At 38.4% G+C, this 26,069-nt stretch overlaps 1 protein-coding gene across 1 annotated transcript in view; it reads left to right on the top strand.

The window, feature by feature from the left end:
• The window catches only part of LOC150099409 (tolloid-like protein 2), a 781,663-nt gene that overhangs the window by 383,885 nt on the left and 371,709 nt on the right, over positions 1-26,069 (top strand). Inside the window, exon 5 of the mRNA XM_090403893.1 lies at positions 24,721-24,928. Within this exon, the coding sequence (XP_090260019.1) occupies positions 24,721-24,928 (208 nt within the window). The remainder of the gene's footprint in view (positions 1-24,720; positions 24,929-26,069) is intronic.

Here is a 26,069-nt window from a genome sequence, read left to right as displayed (position 1 = left end):
TCAGCAGGATGGAAGTAGCAGAGATGAGAATGCTTAGGTGGATGTGCGGTGTGACCAGAAAGGATCGTCTGAGAAATGACTATGTGAGGGGAACAGTGAAAGTTATGAACTTAGGAGTAAAGATACAGGAGGCAAGGTTGAGATGGTTTGGTCATGTGATGAGGAGGGAGGACGAATATGTGGGAAGAAGGGTCATGCAGATGGATGTGCAAGGAAGGAGGAAGTGTGGGTGGCCAAAGAAGAGATGGAGGGAGCTGGTAGAAGAGGACTTGAGGATGAAGAACTTGGATGTGGTGACAGCCCAAGACAGGAGGATGTGGCAGAGACTCATCATCAACAGTGACCCCACTTAAGTGGGAGAAGCTGCAGAAGAAGAAGAAGATTGATCTGTTTATGCCAGGAAAAATTGGAGGTCAAGTCTAGTCGCCAACTAGAGGAACTTTTTGCCAGCAAAGGTTGGTCAATTGTTAGAGCCTCAGCTACTAATGGCTCATGCAAAAAGTTAAGCAAAATCTAGTATGGTTAGTAGTTGGAAGGGATCAATCATTTGATGCTGTTGGTGCACTCTCCCTCGATGAGTCTTTGAACTCCCAGGAGGTGTCAAATAATAATAATAAATAAATAAATATAATAAATTTGTGTATTACTGAAGGTAAGGATAGATGAGCTGGAGTCTCTTTTTCATGAGAAAAGGCAAGATTGTGTTTAGGTGGCAGTGAACATGACAAAGTTGTCCTCGCCCCTTTGCAGGATAGTATATAAATCAATGATTAAAGCACTGGTTGTAGATGATCTTGTAGCCTGTCATTTCAGAGTAGTGCATGGTTTGTCAAATGAGTAGGATGAGTGAAGAGTACTATCCTCTGCAAAACTGTGCATTGGATTATTGGTTATTGTAAGTAGGTCTTTATATACAGGAGAAAGAGAGAGTAGGTGATAGGACAGAGTCTTGAGGCACTCCAGAATTGATGATGAAGTTCAAAGAGAGGAAGCCGCGTACCATGACTCGCAGAGAACGACCAGAGAGAAAGCTGGCTATCCAATTACAGAAGATGGCAGGTAGACCAAAGGATGGTAATTTATTTAGTAGGCCCTGATGCTACACACAGCCAGAAGCTTTGGGAATGTCAAGGATGGCAGCATAAGTTTCTCTAAACCTTTCCATGGTATATATCCAGTGGTGGGTGATGTAATCTATGCTGTCAGCTGTTGATCTTGAATGGCAGAATCCATACTGGTGAGCCTCTAAGTAGTGAATGAGTTGGCTATTGATGACCTTCTCCATTATTTTGGAGAGTACAGAAGTGATGGCATCTGGTCGGTAGTTTAACAATAGATGTCTATCACCCTTATTTGAAATAGGATGGATATGTATAATAAATTATAGAGATGATACAGGATGGGCAGAGGTGTAGCTAGAGGGAGGTGGCGGAGGGGACGATCCACCCCAGGCGGTACTTTGAACCTTTTTGAACTTTTGTAGTTAAATTCTAAAATACAGTCTCGAGAATTCATTTTCAAATATTGTAATACTACTGTGAATTTTCCTCACAATTGCTGTAAGTGTTGTTAGTTGTGAGAGGAGTTTTTCTAAATTAAAATTGATTAAGAATTACCTACATTACTATGAAATAGACTTCCCCAATGTCATCGATGATTTTGCTAACAGAAAAGCAAGAAAAATAACATTTTAGAATGTTGAAATTAAAGTTTTACTTCAAAAATAAATATAGTGTTTTAATTTATTTCCCTATACGTCATTTTGACTTTTTGTAGTATTTTTGATATATATTGAGAGGGCGGCAAACTCAAGGACTGCCCCAGGCAGCAAAATCTCTAGCTACACCACTGAGGATGGGTATTAGATCTGGAGCACAATCTTTGGAACAATTGAAGAGATAACATCAGGTCCAGAAGACGTTTTTAGTATCCAACTTATTCAGTAGTTTTCTAATGTATTTTTGTCAAAAGACTATAGGAGGCATACGGTGCTTGGATTCTGGTATGGTAGGAGGTGATTTCCCTTGGTCATGTATGCAGCAGGGAAAAGAGTAATGCCAAGATGTCAGCTTTGCTTTTAGGTGAAGTAACAGTGATGCCATCAGGATGAGAGAGAAGTGGAAGTGCAGGAGTGCAGAAGATGTTCCTTGCTAAGGCCATCCAATGGCCTTAGCAAGGAACTAGAGAGCACAACTTCCTTTTTTTTTTTTTTTTTTTTTTTGTCATGCCAATACAAAAGAGCTTGGTTGATCAACCTATAGACATTAATACCATGTATGGGTAATGGATTGGGAAAGGAGGAACTTGTTTACATTTGATTTAAATAACTTTGAATTGTATTCCTTGGGAAACACAGCGGGGGGGGGGGGGGTAGACTATTCCACAGTGCAGCAGTTGTAGGGATGAAGGAGGAGGAAAAGAAATTTGCTCTGTTTGTTTCTAGGTGTACTGTGAAGGGATGTTGAACAGCAGCTGCGTGTGTTCCAATGAGCTTAGTACTGAAGAATTATTGATGTTATTTCAGATGAGCATTTCCCATGGAAATATTTGTAGAATATACATATTGCAGAAACCAAACATCTGTGCAAAAGTGAGCGGGGGGGGGAGAGTTGGTAAGAGATGGGCCATTAATAAGTCTAATTGCACTCCTCTGTATTGCGCAAGCATTTTGAGAGAGCTTTAAGGGGCTCATCCCGTATGTGGGAGCAGTATTCAATAGCTAGGCAGATTTGTGATTTGTATAATATTAACAGCAATTCAGGGGTGAAGTAACGTCTTGAGCAAAAGAGAAATCCTAGTTTTTTTTGAAGCTCAGGATGCAATGGTTGTGATGTGTTTATGCCAGGAGAGGTTTGATGTGAGGGTAATTCCAAGAAGAGTTATCTCAAACTGTCTGGAAATTTGGGTATTGTCAAAAAGGATACTGGTAAAAAATGGTTCTTTTTTATGGAAAATAGGACAGAACTGGGTTTGAATAACATCATCAATTTCAATGCAAATAAAACCCAGTTTCTGTCCTGGGATCAGACCAAATGACGGTAGTTTGTAAGCCTTTGTACCACACCTGGTTAAAGGCTTTGGAGATATCAAGTGCAACTTTTATTATTATTATTATTGTTCTGAGCAACTTCAAGGAGTCGACAGACTCATCGAGGGAGGCCCTAACATCATGTCAAGAACAACTATTCGACATTGACACAGTATCTATCATACCTTGCCTTTAACTCATTCACGGTCGTAGCACCCACAACAGACTCTGGAAGCTTATTCCACTCATTCACCACTCCCCAAGTAAAAAACCTAGCTCTAACACCCTTGTCAACCACGCTCTTGCCCAGCTTCCATGCATGGCCCCTAGTCCTCCCACCACCAGTCATATTTTCAAAAATATCTTCTGGATCAATCTTATAGAAACTCTTCAGTAATTTGAATGTCTCAATCATATCACCCCTCCTTTGCCTATCGTCCAATCTCTGCAACACACAAATCTTCAACCTATTCTCATAAGGTTCATTCCACAGACCTGCTATCATCTTGGTCACTCGTTTCTGGACCCTCTCCACTTCCTCCCCATCACGAAGAAACCCTGGTGCCCATAGCTGGGCACAGAAGTCCAGATGGGGTCTTATCAAGGCTCGATACAGAGGAACAACAACTTGTTCGTCTCTGCATGTTAAAGTATTTTTCAGAAATCAAGTGATTTGATGAGCTGATTTAGTCACTTTTGCAATGTGCCCCCTAAACTTCAATTCCCTATCCACCAACACTCCCAAATCCCTGGCCTCATCAATCTCCTGGAGTACAGTTCCACCAATGCGATATACTGCTGCTATTCTTTTCACCCCATCACGGTGAAAAGAATAGCAGATGGATGTCATTAAATTGACATCCATTTTTCCTAGCCCAGTCCTCCAAACTATCCAAATCATCCTGTAAAATTTTCACATCCTGTGCACTCACAATTGCTCTACCCAACTTTGCATTATCAGCAAACAAGTGAACACTTCCTTTCAAATCCTTTCCTATATCATTGATGAACAAATTGAAAAGCAGTGGTCCAAGAACAGAGCCCTGTGGCACACCACTAGTCACAAGCCGTCTTTTAGACTCCACTCCTGAATAAACCACTCTCTGGTATCTCTCCTTCAACCAACCCTCCTATCCATCTCACCAAACCTATATCTATCCCCATCTGCTCCAGTTTACTGATTAGGATTCCTTGTGGTATCCTGTCAAAGGGCTTGGCAAGGTCCAGTAGTATCACTGTAAACCCATTACCCCTATCCAGTTCAGCCGTCACTGTGTTATAAAACGTGAGCAAGTTACTGAGGCATGATCTACCCTTCACAAAACCATGTTGTCCCCCATACAATATCCCATTTTCATCTATCCAATCCTGTATTCTTTTCTTGACTAATTTCTCTAAGACCTTGACAATGATTACTGATATGCTAATCGGTCGGTTATTTACAACAGCAGTCTTGGAACCACCTTTATGCAGAGGACTATTTTCCCCTCTTTCCACCCCCTGGGGACTAACCCAGACCCGAGACTCAAATTAAACAAAATGGTCAAGAGTACTGACAATTCTTTAGCTGCTTCTCGTACGACACGAGCTGGTATACCATCCAATCCCACGGATGTGTAGACATTGAGGTTATGCAATAGACTACTCACCTCCACTTCATTCACTACAATTCCCGTATAATCTACTGGTTTATTCGTTTCTGCAATGTCACCACCTGGTTGATATATACTTGCAAAGTGCTCACTCAGTAACTCAACTATATCAACTGATTCAGTTACCTCCCTACCATCGGCATTCCTTAAAATCATTCTGCCATGTACATTTTTCCTTTTACTTGCTACATATCTAAAAAACTGTTTAGGATTCTCTTTAGCCTCCATGGCCAATGTTCTTTCGTAATCCTTTTTTGCTTTTCTTACCACACTCGTTATTTACTCGTTTTCTTACCACACTCGTTTCTTACCACACTCCTTCTGGCCTGCACTTTATACCGTTCATGTGCTTGCCAGTCACCTTCCTCCTTAAATTCCCTCCATAGTTGTTTCTTTTTTTGCAGCTCAAGCTTAATGGTGTTATTCATCCATTTAACCCCTACTTGATTTATTATTCGGACTCTAGGTATACAGTCAGCCATTGCTTCATGCAAACACTTCTTAACTGCCTCCCATGCACTATCAACTTCTAGTCCTTGCAGTTGTACATGCCATGGCACTGATCCAATCAAACTCCTAAACTTGTCATACTTTGAGCCCGATAATTCCACATGTACCGTGTCTTAATTGAAAATTCCACACCTTTAGCCACCTCCCAAGTCAAGACCCTATGATCACTCTCACCAATTGGTGGCAATGTGGTCATATTTGTTACAGCCAAATCCTAAGTTTAATTACTAGGTCAAGCATTCTCTGACCTCTAGTATTTTCCATTACATGCTGTTGCAGATAGTTATCCCTTAATAACCACATAAAATCCAATTCCTTCCTCCCGTGTGTCCTCTTCTCACTCCAATCAATGCAACCATAGTTGAAATCTCCCATAATAATTACCCTCCTTCCACTCATTTCTTCTATTTGCTTGTGCACACTGTCACCACCATCTTTTCCATCACCTGGTTTATAGCAGCACCCAATTGTATATTTAGTTCTGCTAGCCACAGTCTCACACCAAATGACCTCAAATGTGCTCTTTTCTCTATCCTGCAATTCAACTTCTATTCTCCTTTGCTGTAGCTCATCAGCTATCATCAACAATACTTCTCCCCCATTTTATTCTCCCTGTCATTCCTGAACACACTATATCCATCACATTCAATCCCACTAACTATATCATCTACAGTCAGCCATGATTCACTAATACCAATAACCTGTAGTCTGGAAGTGCCAACCATGGCCAAAAACTCTTCTTTCTTGTTCCTAATACTCCTAGCATTAGTGTACATGAATTTAAGACCCCCATTAGCCCCAACCCTACCTTGATGCCTTATATTAACTATTCCACTCTGATTTGTTGTCCTTATTCGCTTGGGCATATTTATTCATTCATACATTCAACTGCCTCCCTAAGGACTGTATATCTACCCCCCCCCCCCTTAATAAATTTAGTTTCCCTGAATTTGCACATCCACTACATTCAACAACACTTTCTCAAGTCTCCTTACACCGTAACCATTCAAATGCAAGCCATCCATCTTATATAGATCCTTTTGCCCATCTAACTCACTCCACACATCCACATTTTCCACACTACTCATCATAAATAACCCACGCATAAAGTCATTCGCAATTATGGCCCTCCTTTTAAACATTTCACTGTCATACCGTGGCAAAAGCCTAATCATTCTAACTCTCTCACTCTTTTCTTTTGCTACCTCAAACAATTCATTCAGGTCTTCTATCATTTCCATTTTATCTCCTTTCAAATCATTCGTACCTGCCACAAGAATCATTTCTTTTACCCTTTCCTTTTGCTCTCCAATAGACTCAGTTACATCCTTTATGGTCGCACCAGGTTGGTACGATTTTGTCAAATCCTCTACTAACACACCTCGCACTAACGAGTCTCCATACGGCACTCTGTCCTTCATTTTGTTCATGTTCACACTCACGCCTATTTTTCCTGTCATACTTTTTATTATTGGCTGGTTCATTCAGTCGACTTTTGCTCATACGCTCTAGCTGCTGTTTTGCCCTTTGTATCGCACCATTCAACAACACGATCTCACTCATTGCATCTATCTCATCTTTTTTATTCTCCTTAAAACCATTAATACTATCATTCGCACTTTCTACATTCACACTCTCACAATTTTCTGGTACAACTCGCCGTTTTCTTGTCATATCCCTATTTTCTTCATTCTGAAGTTTGACAAAAATATCACACTCACGATCCGAAATACACTTCAATTCCTCATTCTCCCTACATTTTCTACACACATTCACTCCTTTATTATCATCTAACCACACTCTGACCGCACTCGGCAAACCGTACATTTCGCAGATAGTACACTGAATCATCTCCTTACATTACCGTTCTTGAAAGAAGATGGCGAACCATCATTACTGGCTGCCATTTCCCTTCATACTGAAGCCATACTAGTAATGTATTTTATCAAATTATAAATTATAAACACCAAAAACACACCAACAGACGCACTAACAAAGCAAGACAAACAAAACTAAGCAATATTAAAGTAAATTTATCAACGATAACTGAAAATAACGCTTATCTTATCAGGAGCTTTCACGAACACTACACACTACGAATCCCTCTAGTGGCGAACTTGATACTGAGATTCGCCAAACTTCTCCATGGCTTTTGTCCAGAGATGTGTGATATAAGCAGATCTCCTGTTGATCAGCACTGATGGAATCCATACTGGCAGTTGTTTGTTAGGTGGATGTCTTCAAGGTAGTGTAGGAGTTGGGGATTGATGATTTTTTCCATTACTTTAGACAGGACTGAGGTAAGTAAGACTTGTCACCCTTCTTGGGAATGAGTTGAATATAGGCTAATTTCCAGTTTGTGGGATAGATTCCAGTGGAGTAAGAGAGTATATACAAGCAACATAGGATAGGGGTCAGTTCTGGTGCACAAACTTTCAGGACAATTGGGGGAATGCCATCAGGGCCAGGAGACTTTTTTGTGTCTAATTTTGACAGTATTTTTCTGATCTCATCCTGGCCAAAGGATATAGGGGGCATTGTATGTTGGGTGTCTGGAATGGTTAAGAGACATTTACCATCATCAGTTATGCATGCATTGGAAGCAAAGTGTGAACCCAGAAGATTGACTTTTTCTATGGGTGATGATGATGCAATAGAGCCATCTGGTATGATAAGGGTGAGAATAATGTTGGGCGGAAGTTACAGCCAGTTGCTTTGGCGAGAGACCAAAAGGCTTGACTGCCATTTGGACAGGCTGCTAGTTTCCTTTTTTGCTCTTTCAAAAGTCTGTTTTGGAAGCATTGAATGTTTTTTTTGCGTCTATTTTGTGCTTGAGTATAAGCTTTAAAGGAGGATGAGGCTCTTGATTTCAGCCAGTTATGGTATATCTGATGTTTCATCTGTACAGCCTTGGCACATCTTTTGGAGAGCCAGGGTTTGGTTAGGAAATGGCAGTTCAGAGTAGTGTGTGGAATGTATGTTTTCATGCCGGTGAGGATTACTTTGGTAATAAGTTGGGTGCATATGTTTGGGTTGTAAGGCCAGAAGCAATAGTCCAACCAATGGAATGTGGCATAGAAGTTGCAGAGGCACTGTTATAATGCCAAACTACTCTTGTATAGGAGTGTCTGTGTAAGTGTTGTTGCATTTGGACAGGAGACAAGTTTTTTGCTGTTGGGCTTTATGAAATCTGATTTGGATCTGCTGATGACTGACTTGCATATGCTGCATGCTTTGATATAAGAGGGTTGTTTGAAAAGTTTGATAAAAAAAAATAGGTTAAACACATTATTTTGGAAAAAAATCATCATTATTTCTCAAAATAGTCTCCATCAAGGTCTACACATTTGGTCCAGAGATTTTCCAATTTTTTCATCCCATCTGAAAAGTAGGGTTTGTTAAATTGTGCAAAGTAGTCATTTAAACAGCCTTGATGATATCCTCATTTGAAGAAAATTTTTTCCAGAGAAAATAGATGCAAAAAAACAATCAATGTTTCCAAAACAGAGTTTGAAAGAGCAAAAAGCAGGAAACGAGCAGCCTGTACAAATGGCAGCTGAGCCTTTTGGTCTCTCACCAAAGCAATTGGCTGTAACTTCTGCCACCCAACACTATTCTCACCTTTATCATACCCAGATGGCGCTATTGCATCATCACCCACACTAACCATTCCAGACAGCGAGCCAAATTTTCAAGTTTGGGAACAAGAAGTCACATGGAGCCAAGTCCAGAGAATACGATGGATGTGGAACCAATTCAATTTTCAAAATTGTGCAATTTTGACATTGCAATGGCCGATGTTGGACGTGCATTGTCTTGATGAAAGAGCACTCTTTTGTGTGCCAATCTTGGCCGTTTTTTCTTCAGTTCTTTTAAACAGTCCAGCAATGATGCATAATAGACTTGTGTTATTGTCTTACAATTTTCCAAATAGTCTATCATGATAATTCCTTGGGAATCTTAAAAATCAGTGGCCACCTTCCCAGCTGACAAAAATGGTCTTCGCTTTTTTCAGTGCTCTTTCACTGGGCATTGTCCACTGTTTTGACTAGTGCTTGGACTCAGGTGTTTAGTGGTGAATCCAAGTTTCGTCTACAATCACAAATCGATGCAAAAAATCCTGCAAATTGCAATTAAAAATCGCCAAACACAGAGTTGAAATGTCTTTTTGCATGTATTTTTGATCAACAGTCAACAATTGTGGCACCCATCGTGCACACAACTTTTTCATGTGCAATTTTTCGTGCAGGATATTATACATTGTTCAGTTGAAATGCCTACAATCTCAACAATCTCGCGCACTTTCTTTCGGCTGTCTTCCATTACAACACCATGGATTTTGTTAATAATTTCCTTCATACTGGCCTCAGTCGGGCGTCCGGGGTACTCTTCATCTTCGATGGACTTATGACCACTTTTAAACTCATTTATCCAAAAATATATAGTCTTTAATGCATGTGCAGAGGCTTCATGAATTGCATGTAACTCGGCTTTGATCTGTGCGGCCATCCACTTCTTCAAATGAAAGTGTTTTATCACTCCACGAAACTCGTTTTTCTCCATTTTTATGAAAAATGTTAACACAGTCAATTTAAATGTTTGCCAAACGAGAACCACGCATTGCATGTGGCTAAAATTTTGCCCAAGGGGGGGGGGGGGCATGAAAAAGATGATACATGCCAACACTGAATGAACAAATTGTGTCACCATCTATTGGATTTTTACCAAACTTTTCAAACAACCCTCGTAGGTAGTGGTAATAACTAATCTCTTAGCTTGGGCAAATTCCAACAGTTTTTCACCATGGTCTTGGTGAACGTGCCACACTCAGGCCTAACTCTTATACTCCTTTCACTTTTTGCATTAAAGTCCTCTAAGATGTAAAGTACAAATGTTTCATTAATTTATAAGCAATGTTTTGATGGCCATGTAAATCATTTTCAGTATTACTAATAGGTTTTTTCCAAGAAATCTTGGTGAGATTTTCTTAAAATATTTTTTGCAATAATTGTTTTAGTTCTATAAGCTTCTAGTGATTAATTGTTGTGGTGTTTACTTTGGCTAGTGCAGCTAGTAAGCGCTTTATTTTTCTTCTATAGTTGTTATTTCATCATTCCAAAATATCAGTCCTTTTTTCCCTTTGTCTTTATTTTTGTCCCAAGAACCTATTCTGCCATTTGTTTTATTAATTTGCTTATGTTTATCATTCATCATTCATGTCAGAAGCAGGAATTTGAGATGAGTACTGAGTCAGCCAGTTTTGATACAGATTTCGAATACTATCTTCTTGGAGTAGGTAAGTTTTGTAGTTTCTTTCTACATTTTTCTTTTCATTAGATTCTCATCATTTTTGTGATTTCCATCTTCTTGTATTGCTATTTTTGAGATTACTAGAAAATGGTCTGAATATATGTTATTACCTCTGAAAACTGTTGTGTCACTTAATTGTGAAAATAGTTTCTTTATTAACAATTGTAGTCCTCTGGCACTCCAAATATATTTATGGATATCTTTTTTTTGGAAAAATATATTTGTGATTATTAATTCGTAATATGATAAGCAATCTCTTAATTTGTTTTCATTTTGATTTAATTAAATATTGTTCTCCATATCTGCCTACAATCTGTGTTTACTTTGGTTCCCTACTCTAGCATTAAAGTCCCCTGCAATTATTAAATAATCATTGGTTTAACTTCTACATAACAGCACTGAATAGGCTATAAGTACTCTCACATAAGGAATACTGATTATTACAGACTATTCCAAGGAGTCCTTAGACTCATCAAGGGAACCCTAAACATCACGTCAAGAACTATACAACATTTGTGCAGTATCTGTCATACTTTTATTATTATTATTATTATTATTATTATTATTCAGGCCTCCAAGGAGTCAAAAGACTCATCGAGGGAGGTCCTTCCTAAGACATAAAGTCTGTCAAGACTCATCGAGGGGAGGTCCCCCCCTGAGAAACACAAAGTTTATCATACCACTCTTTAAAGTCACTGACCGTTCTCGCTCCCACCACTCCATCAGGCAATGCATTCCACGGCTCAACCACCCTCCACACAAAGAAACCACTCCTTACCCTCTTGCTCACAGTTTCCTTTCATAACTTCCAGGGATGGCCTCTTGTCATCACTCCTTCCCGCTGATCAACCAAGCGAAAGAACTCCCCAGTGTCAACCCTGTAACCACCTCTCAACAGTTTAAAAGTCTCAATCATATCACCTCTCCTTCTTCTATCCGCCAAACTCTGCAGTCCACATTCTCTCAGCCGATCCTCATAACTATCATTGTACAGTCCTGAAACCATCTTTGTCATCCGTCTTTGTATCCTTTCCACAGTTAATTTATCCCCTTCAAATCCTGGGGACCAAATCTGAGAACAATAGTCCAAGTGTGGTCTGATCAGAGACTTATACAACGGAATGATAACCCTCTTATCTCTGCAGGTCAGTGTCCTTCTCATAATAGCAGCAATCCTCTGTGTTACCTTCACCACCTTTGCAATATGTCCCCTAAACTTCAGGTTTCTATCAATCATCAACCCCAGATCTCTTGTCTCCCCTACTTCCTCCAGTATAACTCCTCCCATAGAGTATGCAGCATCCCATCGATGTTTCCCAAACCTCAAGACCTTACATTTTGCTGCATTAAACTGACACCCCCATTCATTTGCCATCTATCTAGCTTATTTAAATCCTCTTGCAGGGCTACCACATCTGCGCTATTACTAATAATCTTTCCCAGCTTCGCATCATCCGCAAACAACTGAATATCCCCCTGCAATCCACTGGCTATGTCATTGATATAAAGGTTAAACAATATAGGTCCTAGTACTGAGCCCTGTGGGACCCCACTTGTAACCCTCTGCCTCCTGGAAACTGCTCCACCATACACAACTCTCTGATACCTATCAGACAGCCAATCCTGAATCCAGTTGACCAATCTGACATCCAGACCCATGTGCTGCAACTTAAATATCAGCTTATCATGTGGCACCCTGTCAAATGCCTTCGCCAAGTCTAAGAAAATTGCAGTATATGCCTTTCCCTCATCTAATGCTCTTCTAACTTTATTATAAAAGGCTAGCATATTGCTAAAACAAGAGCGTCCTTTCACAAATCCATGTTGATTCTCACAGATAACATTACCCTCATCTGCCCAATGCTGTACACGGTCCCTCACTACTTTCTCCAAGATCTTAACAACTACTGATGACACACAGACTGGCCTATAATTAGACACTTCCAGTCTGTTACCACCCTTATGCAATGGCACTATCTTACCTTCCTTCCATTCCCTGGGCACCTTTGCCAAAGCCAGACTTTCATTGTAAAGCCACGTTAAAGGTATTGTCAATTCGCTAGCACATTCTCTCAAAACTCGTGGCGAAATACCATCCAGTCCCACAGCTTTACTGACATCCAGAGTACTCAGTATCTGAAACACACTCTCCTCCTGTACCTCCAGACCTCATACCAGTCTTATCCCTCTAGCATTAAAACTGACTCCTCTAGGATGAAATACTCCAATAAAGTGTTCATTGAACAATTCCACTATGTCCTCTGCATCAGTCACTCTATTCCCATTTTTATCCCACAATATCATTCTTCCACAGTCATTTCTCCTCCTACTGGCCACATAGCTAAAAAATTCCCTAGGATTTTCTTTGGATCTTAGGGCCAATCTCCTCTCATATTCCAGTTTCGCTTTCCTTACCACACGAGTCACTCTTCTGGCCTGTGTCTTATATTCTTCACCCATCCTCTCTTCACCTGTCTCCTTATATCTCTTCCATAGCCTCTTTTTCGCATGCAGTTCCTGTTTAATGTTGTTTGTCATCCACTTTACTCCAAATTGTGCCCTCTTCTTCACTCGTGGTATACAACTTACCATTGCTGATAACAAATATTCTTTCACAATTTCCCACGCACTGGTGATATCCCGGCCGTCCAATTCCTCCCTCCATGAAACTTCCTGAAGTTGACGTCTAAGACTATTATAATCACCTGCCTTATAATTCCACATAAGTTCCCGTCTCTTTGATACTCCTGCATGTCTATTCATTTTCCATGTCAACACCATATGGTCACTCTCTCCAATTGGGGGAGAGATGTCGTTTCACTTATTATCAACTCTTCTGATGCTATAACCAAATCCAAAATTTTTGAACCTCTTGTTCCCTCTGTTACATGTTGCCTAAGACATTTGTCCCTCAAGAATTCTAGAAATTCCATTCCCCTATTGTTACATGCATGTTCCTCTCTCCAATTTATACTACTGAAGTTAAAATCTCCCATAACAATCATTCTTCTTGCACTTGCCAAACTTAGCTGTCTAAACATCTCCTGGTCCCCATCCTCTGTGCTCCTGGGTCTGTAGCAACACCCCACTAAATATCCTGTCTTGCCTACCTCTAGCTCACACCATACGCTCTCAAAATCATTTGTCTCACTTCCTTCCAAATTCTCCACTCTTAGAGGACATAGGTCATCACTTATCATAAGCAGCACCCCACCACCACGCTTTCCCCTCCTATCCTGACGAAAAATGCTATACCCAGCGACTTCTATTCCTGTTTTTATATCCTCTTCTGTCAACCACGTCTCAGTGATCGCAATAATTTTTGGCCAGGCTGATGCTATCTGCGCCACCAATTCCTCTCCCTTATTCCGGATACTCCTGGCATTAGTATACAGCATATAAATGCCATTGTTTCTATACCCAGCCTTATCCCTTCTAGACTCCACTGGGCTCAGTGTTACCTGACATTGTCTCCCTTCTCCCAAGTATCCATTCCCACAAGAGGCCACCCCTGCTATCATCCTCCCTGGGACACACTGACTCGTTCAGAACAGCAATCTCTCCAGATGCCTACGCCCTTCCTCATTCAAATGTAAACGGTCTCTCGCATACAACTCCTCTCTTTCCTCAAACGCACTCCATGCATCCACATATACCAGTCCTCTCTTGTCACACATTCTCGCTATTATGCCATTCAATATCACCGCTCTTCTGCTCAGCTCATCATTATCATACCTAGGCAACACGCACACTATTTTTCCTCTCTCTGTCTTCTTCCGTACAGTCTCAAGCAAAAATCTCATATCTCTCGCTGCCCGACTTACATTACCACTCAAGTCATTCGTTCCTACCATCACAATCATCTCATCCACCCTTTCACCTCTCTTAATTGCCATAGCCACCCTTTCTATTGTTCCTCCTGGCAAACATTCCTCACGCATCCTATCTTGAACACCACGGATCATTGAGTCGCCATACAGTATACCTCTTACCATTCCCTCGCTCCTATTATTTCCATTCTCTCCTCTTCTTTCATTCCCATATCTCTCTCTTCTACTGTTTCCATTCTCTCCTCTTCTAGCACTCCCATACATCTCTCTCATTCCCTCTCTCCTACTGTTTCCATTTTCTCCACTTCTAACACTTCCATATCCCTCTCTCATTCTGTCTCTCCTACTACTGTTTCCATCCGCTCGTCTTCTAGCATTCCCATACCTCTCTCTCATTCCATCTCTCCTACCGTTTCCATTCTCTCCTCTTCTAGCACTTCCATATCTCTCTCTCATTCCGTCTCTCCTACTGTTTCCATCCTCTTGTCTGCTAGCATTCCCATACCTCTCTCTCATTCCCTCTCTTCTACTGTTTCCATTCTCTCCTCTTCTAGCACCCCCATACCTCTCACTCATACTCCTTAAATTCTCTCTCTCTCCTACTCTGATTTGCCTTGCATTTATCTCTTCCATTCTCCTAATCTTATCTTTCATACTTCTGCTCTCATTCACTAGACATTCCACCTCCTCTTTCAACTCATCTATCTCCCTCTGCAGGTCAGTCACTCTTAATCTAAATTCACTCTCCCATACAAAACCATCTCCTAAACTTCCACAGTCACTCACACCTTCCACACTATCAACTATTATTTTCTCATTCGCTCCTATCATACTACTTGTCTTCCTATTCTCCGTTCCTGGAGCAACAAAGTCGGATATCGATATATCTAATGTATTTATTTCCTCCAACTGCCTGCATTTGGCGCACATACTCTCTCCACTCTCTTTAACAAGCCACATATGTAATTCCCGAGAAGCATACATGCCGCAAGTATACTGCATGCCACAAAGTCCTTTATGATATTGCTAATAATTGAGTTTTTAAATGGCGGAGGACTTGGCGTTACGCCACTTGCGACTGCTGCTGAATCCACCATCATTCCTTACTGCCGAGTAGCGTAATCTTTAATAATTATTCAATTAATAAATAAGAGGGGAAAAAAGTACAAACATCAGAACATTTAAAGTACTAAATATAATTAAATAAACGAAATATAACTAAATACAGTAACTTAGCTTCGTTTTGTCTTCCACCGTTACGCGTTCGATTCCGACGGTACCAACATATATTGTATCGCGACAGCAACTAACTTCCAAAAAAACAACCACTGAAGTACACCCGTATTCAGAGAAACAATTTAGCACTCAAAAACGTAGAAAAACGGGGGAAAAAGCGGACTATTCACCGATTAAAAATCACTTTCTTCTGCACAGCTCAAATTCACCGCCACGTGCTACTTTTCTTTGAACTCATTCACACATGTAAAAAATCTATTCACAGCCTTCTTCCCCACACTTTTACATAATTTCCAGGGATGACCTCTGTTTCTTCCCCTCTCACCTTCTACTCTTTTCATTATTCCCTCTGAATTAATCTGATAAAATCCACTTACTAACTTAAATGTCTCTATCATATCACCTCTTTTCCTCCTATCCACCAAACTGTAATCCACATCTCTTCAACCTTGCTCTCCATAGCCAGCTTTCCAAAGTCCTGACATTGTCTTAGTCACTCACCTCTGGACCCTTTCCAATGTATCCACATCACATTGAAAACCAGGTGACCAGATTTGAGCACAATAGTCCAAGTGTTGTCTGACCAGTGTGCTTTATACAGTAGCACAACCACTTCCTTATCCCTACACGTTAGAGTACCTCTTATCATAGCAGTACTACGATGGGCAGCCTTTGCATAACTAGCAATATGCCCTCTAAACTTCAGTTCACTGTCAACCATCACATTCCAAATCTCTAATCTCATCCACTTCCAGTACGGTACCATCGATATAGTATACACAGCCTTATGTTTCTGCACTCCAAAATGCAACACCTTGCACTTATTGATATTAAAACCACAACCCCACTCTTTTGTCAAGTAAAAAGTCTATTCAAATCTTCCTGAAGGGTTCAGTGTCAGCAGTCTTACTTATAATTCTTATCAACTTTGCATCATCAGTAAATAATTGAAGATCCTCAGTCAGTTCGTGTGATATATCATTTACAAACAAGTTAAACAGCAGGAGACCCAAGAACAGAATGGGGCACACCACTGCTTATCCTCCTTTTTTGAGAGACTGCTTCATCATACACATCCTGTTGGTGTCATTTAGACAGCCAATCTCTGATCCATCTAACCAATATACAATCTATTCCCATCTTTTGTAGCTTGTACACCAACTTATCATGTGATAATCTATCAAATGCTTTTGCAAAGTCCAAAAATATCACTGTATATGATTCTCCCTTATCTAACACACTTGTTACCTTATCATAAAATGCAAGGAAATTGCAAACAGGACCTACCCTTACAAATCTATGCTGACCATCATAAAGAATGATATGTCCATCAACCCAATCTTACATTCTATTCCTTATCAATCTCTCCAACACCTTGACTACAACCGCAATTATACTGACTGGTCCATAGTTGAAGATTTCTGTCCTATAACCATGCTTGCGGAGTGGACTATTTTGCCATCTTTCAACTCCTTAGGAACCCTACCCACTGCAAGACTTTCATTAAATAACCAGGTCAAGGGCATAGCTAACTGTCATGCACATTCCTTAAGAATATGTGGTGATATGTCATCTATTCCCACAGCTTTATTAATATCTAACCCAACCAACATCTGATGCATCTCTGATTCTTTCACATCCAATTTTTGTAATACTTGACTCTCTTCTATATATTGCACAGCATCATTTACACTAGCATGACATACGCTGATAAAGTTCTCGTTCAATAATTCCACTATATTCTTTTGCAGCTGTTATTCTGCTGCCATGACTGTCCACCAGTGTTAACCTGCCATAATTATTCTTTTGCTTTCTTGCCATATAGCAGAAAAAATCCCTTCAGTTAATCTTGTCCTGACCAGCCAGTCTCCTCTAATACTGTACCTTTTCTTTCTTTACCATGCTTGTCACCTTTCTAGTCTGCATTTTATACTCTTCATGGATCCGATCACCACCAACTCTCTTGTACCTCCTCCATAACATTTTCTTTTTCAGCACAGCTTTCTTGATTTCACTGTTCATCTATTTCACTCGTACTCTATTTGCTCCATTTTTGACAGTAACCTTTTCTTGTTTCAACACTTCCCAAACAAGTACCTCATAATCACTCTCTCCAACTGGTAGGCAGCTGTGTCAACACCTCTTTAACAACGGCATCTTGTGAAGTTATCACCAAATCCAAAACATTAAAGTCTGTAATTGTTTCACTCACATGCTGCTTAATACTTATCTGTCAGAAATTCCACAAACTCACTCTCCTTGTTCCCATACACTATCTCCTCCTCCTTCCATTTTCTATTCCTGTAATTAATGTCTCCCATCAGGCTCACCTTTTTTTTTTACATGCCCAACTAATTTGCTAACCATTTCACAATTGGTATTCTCTGCATTTTCTGGCCTATAACAGCATCCTATCAGATATACTAACCTATAACAGCATCCTATCAGATATAATGTGGTGTGCAGATATTTCAACTGCACACCACACAGATTCAAAATCTGTGCATGCACTACCAACTTCCACTTTGCAGACACAATTCCTCTGCAATCATTAACAGCACTCCCCTATCTTCTTTTCAATTTCTTTCCTGGAAAATTATATATCTTTCTATTTCTATTCCTGACATCACATCCTCCTCAGACAACCAAGTTTCACTTATTCCAGTTATCTTTGGGTGTACTGACTCAATCAGTGCAACAAACTCAGCTCTCTTCTTTCAAATACTCCTTACATTTGTGTACAAACATAACAATCAGTGGCACATCTGGGGGGTGGGGGAGGGGCAAGGGGCCCTGGCCCCTCCAAAAGATTCCAAAAATCTTTTCCTAATTAAAATTCATTTTTTTATTTACGTTGTGTTGTGTCTTCTATTTCTATACTACTTATGAATTAGTGGTCACATAAGGTGGGAATACCCTATAGCTCTCGGAATCAAGGCCGCTGTGAATGCAAGGCGAACGTAGTAGTGCTCAGGCAGACCAAGTGCTACTTTGTTTGCCTGTGCCGGGCCAGAGGAGATCACGGGTATCATGTATTGGTGATCATGCAGAGCCAGAGGAGATCATGGGTATCATGTATTGGTGATCACTGCAGATAATCAGTCAAAGGTCGTATTCAGTGTGTAGTGTGTATTATCAAACAGGTATGATAACAATCCTACCTGTTTGAGGCCATTTGGTTTTAAATTCCTCTCATAATCTTTTATTCTTTTATAAGCTTGATTCCTCTTGTAATTTATTATTTTTTTTATGAGTTCAATTTATGATATCTACAATGTCTCATCAAATTTATGTTCCAAAAATTTTTTAAGTTAACAAGACAAGTACATGAACATCTTCCCCAAGGTTTATCTGAAAAATACATTATTTATGTTATTAAATTTTAAAGTATGTCTAAATATATGTCATTTATGTTTTAGTTTTTATTCATATAAATCACAGGAAAAACCATCATTTCTACACTGGGATATCCCTTAAGAATATAAGCATTTGCTATATTATGTTGATTGACACCTCTGTTTGCTTTTCTGCTGTGTTTCCTGACATTACTATCTCCAACCAGATCCCACCTTATTGCAGTAATTATACACAGATTTGCATGCCATTCAGCTTGCATTTGTGCATATAAAGAAAACCGCTTCCAAAAATATATAATTGATACAGACTCGTTGAGTTCTTTACTGGCTATCTCTTCTCCTGTGTATAATCCACATCCAGTGCTGTGTGAAGTGTTACATCTCTTCTATAAAATAAGGACCCTTAATTTTGAGTCCAGTTCGGTTATGCTTCATTCCCAGCCATATTGGAATTAAGGGAAATGAGACTGCAGATGCAACTGATTAGATCAGCTCATACTTTGTCCGCGCTCTGTTTGACAGTACCATATACAGACTACAGACAGCTTATAAGATCATATCTAATTTCCCAGTGGCAGTCATCATGGCAAGAAGCACTTACAAACACATTGCATGATATTAAAACTGAAATTAGGCATTGGCATCCTAGTCAATGTTACAACAGAAAAGTGGAAGTGCTTCTTGCTAGGCTCTGTGTAGGTCATAGTCATCGCACATATTCTTATTTACTGAGGGCTGATGACCCACCTATGTGTGTGAAATGCAACAAGCATCTTACCATTTCTAATATTCCGGTGAAGTGCCACCACTTCACATGAGAATACAGAATGAAATTTTTACCTATCTAGCTGAGCCATATATACTCAGGAAGATGTTATTAGATTCAGACAATTTGCATGGCATTTTTAACTTTTTACAAAAAATTACTTTATACAAACACATTTGATTATAAATTTTATTTATATTTAAATACTGCATTGCTTAACTTAATTTTTGTACATATATATTATTTACTAGAGCCTCTATAGCTCAGTCAGTATAGATGAAGCCCTTTGGTCAGAAAGACCTGGGTTCGATTTCCGTCCACAACATGAGGAACCTTTATCTGGTCTCTTTCGACTAATGGTGAGTTAGCCAGTCTCATACAGAGGTAGCAGTCTTTTTCACCTGGCAACTTGGGTTTTTGATCCCCAGAACAGGCAAACCATCCCATGAACATACATTGATTTACAGCCATGGATATTTGTGACAACATGTGGGAGAGATGGGGTACTCACCACATGTCGTAACGCCCATAGTTTACCATGCATCATATGGTAGTCAACCTCCTTGATAGGAGATAGCAGTTAAACCTTCGCAATAATATCATGCTTTTTATATTGTGACCGTTTTCTGGTGTGGGCTCATATCTCTTTCAATGAATGGAATGGGATTATTTACTAATTTATCTGTCTCTGCCTATTTATTTACCTTCTGTACTGCTGTCACTTTTGCTATGGCGCAGTATGAGTTTTTCTGTCCTTCTGCCAATATATCATCCATGTCTAGAATTTCTGACATTGCTGTCCAAGTGGTTAGCTGCTCACTTTCCAGGCTGCAGATTCAAATCCCACTGTTGGCATAGATGTTCATGATTGTGTTTAGGTAGGAGATGGATTTCAGTACCCAGTATGAGACCACCATCCCACTTATTGGAGGCCTGAAATGGCTTGCAGAAGTTTCTGTTTGGACTCTAGAGCAGGGTTTCCAGACTATGTAATATATATATATATATATATATATATATATATATATATATATATATATATATATATATATATATATATATATATATATATATATTTAAAAAAGATATTTAATGACTATCAAACCAAGAATAAGTTAGACAACTTTAATGATACAACCAGTTTCGGCTTATTATGGCCTTCATCAGGTATCTTTGTAGATAAAAGAAATAATAATAAAAACTGAAGATTCTAAAAAATTGAGATGCACAGATAAATTGCAATACATAATTGAAATAAAAATCGTTGTATTAAAATTCCATTTGTTCTATTTACGTGCCATTGTTTATTGTATGCATGGTAGTAGACTCTCGAGAACGCCAGTATTGAACAACAGGTATGACTCTCAGGGATGTTATAGCTCAAATTACTGTTCAAATGTTCAGAACTAAGACAATCTCCCTGGATTCCATTATCTTTCTTTCAAATTCATCCTTGCAATGGAAAATGTTTTCAGATCTATTCCACGACACTGAGTGACCGTGACATTTATTACGGCCAAACTAATAAATCTGTTGAACTTCACATGGAGGAGCATAAAAGAGACATCTCCTATAAAAGATCAAATGCTAGTGCCTTATCCAGCCATGTTCTCTTCTCTAACAATCCTCATCATAATTTTCAAGGTCACTCAGTTTCATTGGATAGATCTGAAAACATATTCTTTTGCGAGGATGAATTTGAAAGAAAGATAGTGGAATCCAGGGAGATCGTCCTTAATCCTGAACATTTGAATAGTAATTTGAGCTATAACATCCCTGAGAATCATACTGCTGTTGTTCAATACTGAGCCATCGAGAGTCTACTACCACGCATACAATAAACAATGGCACGTAAATAGAACAAATGGAATTTTAATACAACGTTTTTTATTTCAATTTATCTGTGCTTCTCAGTTTTTTAGAATCTTCAGTTTTTATTATTGTTTCTTTTATCTACAATGATACCTGATGAAGGCCATAATAAGCCAAAACTAGTTGTATCATTATAGTTTTCTAACTTATTCTCGGTTTGATAGTCATTAAATATCTTTTTTAAATGTATCACAGTAACCGAGTCAATGCTCATGAATACATATATATATATATATATATATATATTAAGGATACCAAGTAATTTTATAAACTTGGTTTTTTTACTCCTTCTCCCAAGTAAGCAAAACAGTAAAGTTTGCGCCCGAACGTAGTTCAAGTCTAAAGGTAGTGCAACACCAGGGCAACTCGTTGTAAAGGTGGGTAAAGCTCTGAACACTATTCTTAGTATTTCCCATAATGTAAAACACATCTCACTAAGAGATGTATACTGTTATACATTGTGGGTGGGAGGGGGTCACTACCCAGACCGGTTTCAACCTTTTTTGAGGTCTCCTCAGTGAGTAGCTAGACCCTGAAATACCAAGGTTTTTAATACAGAGCCTTATCAACTTTACCTATACAAGTTGCTACAAGGTGCTTTTACTTTGAATAATAAGAAACTCTGGATGAGATAAAGATATGAAAAGTTTTTTACATTTTATATTTCAGGGTCTAGCTACTCATTGAGGAGACCTCAAAAAAGGTTGAAACTGGGCTGGGTAGTGACCCCCCCCCCCCACCCATAATGTATAATAGTATACATCTCTTAGTGAGATGTGTTTTACATTATGGAAAATACTAAGAATAGTGATCAGAGCTTTACCCACCTTTACAACGAGTTGCCCTAGTGTTGCACTACCTTTAGACTTGAACTACGCTCAGGTGCAAAATTTACTGTTTTGCTTACTTGGGAGAAGGAGTAAAAAAACCAAGTTTATAAAATTACTTGGTATCCTTAATATATATTATCCCCAAGGTAAAAAACTTTTCACACACACACACACACACACACACACACACATATATATATATATATATATATAAATTGATAAAAATACAAAAAAAATCTTTAGTCCACTAAGTACAAAAATGTACTATATATATAAATTGATAAAAATACAAAAAAAAAAAAATATATATATATATATATATATGTGTGTGTGTGTGTGAAAAGTTTTTTTTACCTTGGGGATAATATATATTAAGGATACCAAGTAATTTTATAAACTTGTTTTTTTTTCTCTTTCTCCCAAGTAAGCAAAACAGTTAAGTTTGCGCCTGAACGTAGTTCAAGTCTAAAGGTAGTGCAACACCAGGGCAACTCGTTGTAAAAAAAATACAAAAAAAATCTTCAGTCCACTAGGTACAAAATGTACTATAGGTTTGTAAATGATGTTTTGTGAGTGAGAGAGCAATGTAAATATCTTTAGTCCACTAAGTACAAAAATGTACTATATATATAAATTGATAAAAATACAAAAAAATATCTTTAGTCCACTAGGTACAAAATGTACTATAGGTTTGCAAATGATGTTTTGTGAGTGAGAGAGCAATGTAAAATAAACAAATAAATAAAATACACAGAAATAGTGGATATTAAAGATCCAACATTATTTCAAAGCCAAACATATATAGAAACTATGAAAGTTTTGTAATTTTGACCAGCGAGCTTATGAGGAGTGGGGGGGGGGAATCAGCCAGCCAGCCCATGGCAATCACTGGCACAGACTATTGATGAGTAATGCTGGTGCAGAATATTATGATTTGCTCATGGAACATTAAATTCCATGATACAGATGATGGATCATACTATATCCTTTTCTAGTGAATGAATGGAAGAAGAGCATGTGAAGAGATGGCTGCAGTTAAGTTTCAATGATGCATTCCAGCATAATCTCAGCTACAAAGTTTGGTGACTGTTTAATGTTCTGCAGCTTTTTCTCCTAGTGTGGACTTTCACTTTAGTTTGTTGCTTCGAAGGATGAACACAAATGGATATACAATGCTTCTCAATAATATCATGCTTTTTATATTGTGGCTGTTTTCTGGTATAGGCTCATATCTCTTTCAATGACAAAGCATCTTGTCATTTTGCCAGTGTTGTTTGGACGTGATTTGAGGACAGTGATGTATCCTGTAGAGAATGACATTTTCATCCATATCGCTAGGCTTCCCTAAGAAAGCTGTTCTCAGTTCAAATCTGGTTGCCGCCTAGAGGAATTTTTCCAACCTTTTTTTTGATTGGTTTCTGAGTTAGTCTCAGGCATAAGTAAATAGTTGTTTTTTTTTTCTCCTGGAAACTTGGGTTCATCCCAGAAACTCAAGAAAATCACTATAGAACCTCCACTATTTCAGACAAATAATATGCTGCTTTAAGATTGGGGGACCATGAGATAGTGACACTTGTCTGTTTCTCTTCATTGGACACTGTTTATAATTAGCAATAGTTTTGGGCCAGCTATCTCTGATGCCAGTAGAGATTGAACTAGTCTCAAAAGTTACATAGGGCTAAAACGGCCTTGCCTACTTCCTATAGGGGATAAAAGTATTAGTAGAGGGACTGCACATAGTCACATACTTAATCCAGTAAAACACTGAATCGATGAAACAAACATCAAGTGTTGGTCAGGATGTAGTGCATCCACAGTGGTACATGGGCTGGTAATGCTAAAGAAACAATGGTTCAGATTAAATGCTAATATCACAATGTTGCATTTAGAAGGATATAATGAAGCCCAAAAGATGAGAATACATTTTTGAAGTGAGTGTACTTTGGGTTTCTCTGAAATATAGTGTCAGCCTGATACTAGTTTTTTAATGTAACTGCACACACACGCGCGCACACACACACACACACACACACACACACACACAGAAATCTCTGTTATCCAACATCTAAATTACTGAACATTCAATTAATCATCCATGAGTTCTGGTATAGCACATTATCCACCCAGCAAATTTATTTCCTGATTAATGTTGTATAATAATAATTATTATTAATAATTAAATAATAAAATACTTTATATACAATTACCATTTTCTCATATAGAAATTTAGTATATATCATATGTGTGTATGTATATATATATATATATATACACATATATATATATATATTCAGAAATTGTGTTTTTAATTGTTACTATTCTTATTTTAGCACAGTACGTTGTAGGAACACCAACTCCAGATAGTGTGTGTAGTTTTACCATTTATAGCGATAGAAAGAAAGAAGGACAATTTCTATCACCCACGTATCCTGGGGTCTACTCTAAACACCTTCATTGTCAGTATAAATTCTTTGGTGGAAAATCCCAGCGAGTACGTCTAGAATTCATGGATTTTGATCTGATCTATGGTGGTTCCCAGTAAGTGACATTAGTTTTATTAATACGTTTCTGGTCATACTTCCTTTTTCTATTATGAATGCATTATCAGTTTCAAGAGCAACTCATCTTCCTAAATCATCTCTTTTCTCTTCTTTTAGTTTGTAATTAATAACTTATTTCTAAAATCCTAAGGTTGGTCGATTGGTAGAGCCTCTGCTACTAATGGCTCAGCAAAACATTAAGCAAGTTTGAGTGCAGTTAGCAGTAAGGAGATCATTCGTTCGATGCTGTTGGCACACACTCCCTCGATGAGTCTTTGGACTCCCTGGAGGTGTCACATAATAATAATAATAATAAATAAACATGGTTATCTGACACAAGTTCCTTTCTTGCTATAATACTGATAAAAAATACCACTTCTTAATTTATATAACATAGTATTTGACGTTAATGATATTGCACAGTAGATTTAAAATACATGTAATTAATCACTATGTAAACATGGGATAAGATTATTTAATGATAACTTTAAACTTATAACTTTTGGATAGGTCTTTTTAATTTTCTTTTGAGAAAACATTTTACCTAAAGGAATTAAAAACACTCTTGTTTTGATTTTTATCTGAGGTATAATAATGTTATCAATTAGGAAAGCTTTATTTAAAGAAAATGCCAAGAGACATTATGTTGTGTGTGTGTGCTGGGGGGGGGGGTCTTCTTTCTTTCTTTCTTTCTCATGGTGTCTTTTACATAAAACTACATGCAGCATTAATTAGCAAGAAGAATCCCCAACAATATGGCTGTTGTACAGTAGATTGATTTAAGAGAAAGGAAAATATGAAAATTTATTAAGTTAGCTTGAATGTTAGCTTTATAATGTAGTCAAAACTGCTACAGTTGCAAGAACTAGTTGGAAACTGAAACTAAATATTAGGAGGTTTTTTAAAGTCCCTGCTTTAATGTATTAAGGATAGGCTCCAAAAACATCAAAAAGTAGCAAGTACATCAGTTATTCTTAATTAAATTATGAATGTTTCCTGGTGAAGTATGACCTTTGATGTCTGTGCATTAAAAATCAAATTTTAAAAAATATATATTAAACTGATATCCTTTGCCCAGACTGCCAATCTATCCAAATCATTCTGCAAAATTTTAACATCATCTATATTAACTATTGCTG

This window comes from Typopeltis vanoorti, chromosome 14 (genome assembly GCF_054136105.1).
Source record: "Typopeltis vanoorti isolate ZY-2024b chromosome 14, IOZ_Tvanoo_1.0, whole genome shotgun sequence".
NCBI classification, from domain to species: Eukaryota; Metazoa; Arthropoda; class Arachnida; order Uropygi; family Thelyphonidae; genus Typopeltis; species Typopeltis vanoorti.
This window is presented reverse-complemented; position numbering and strand designations above follow the sequence as displayed.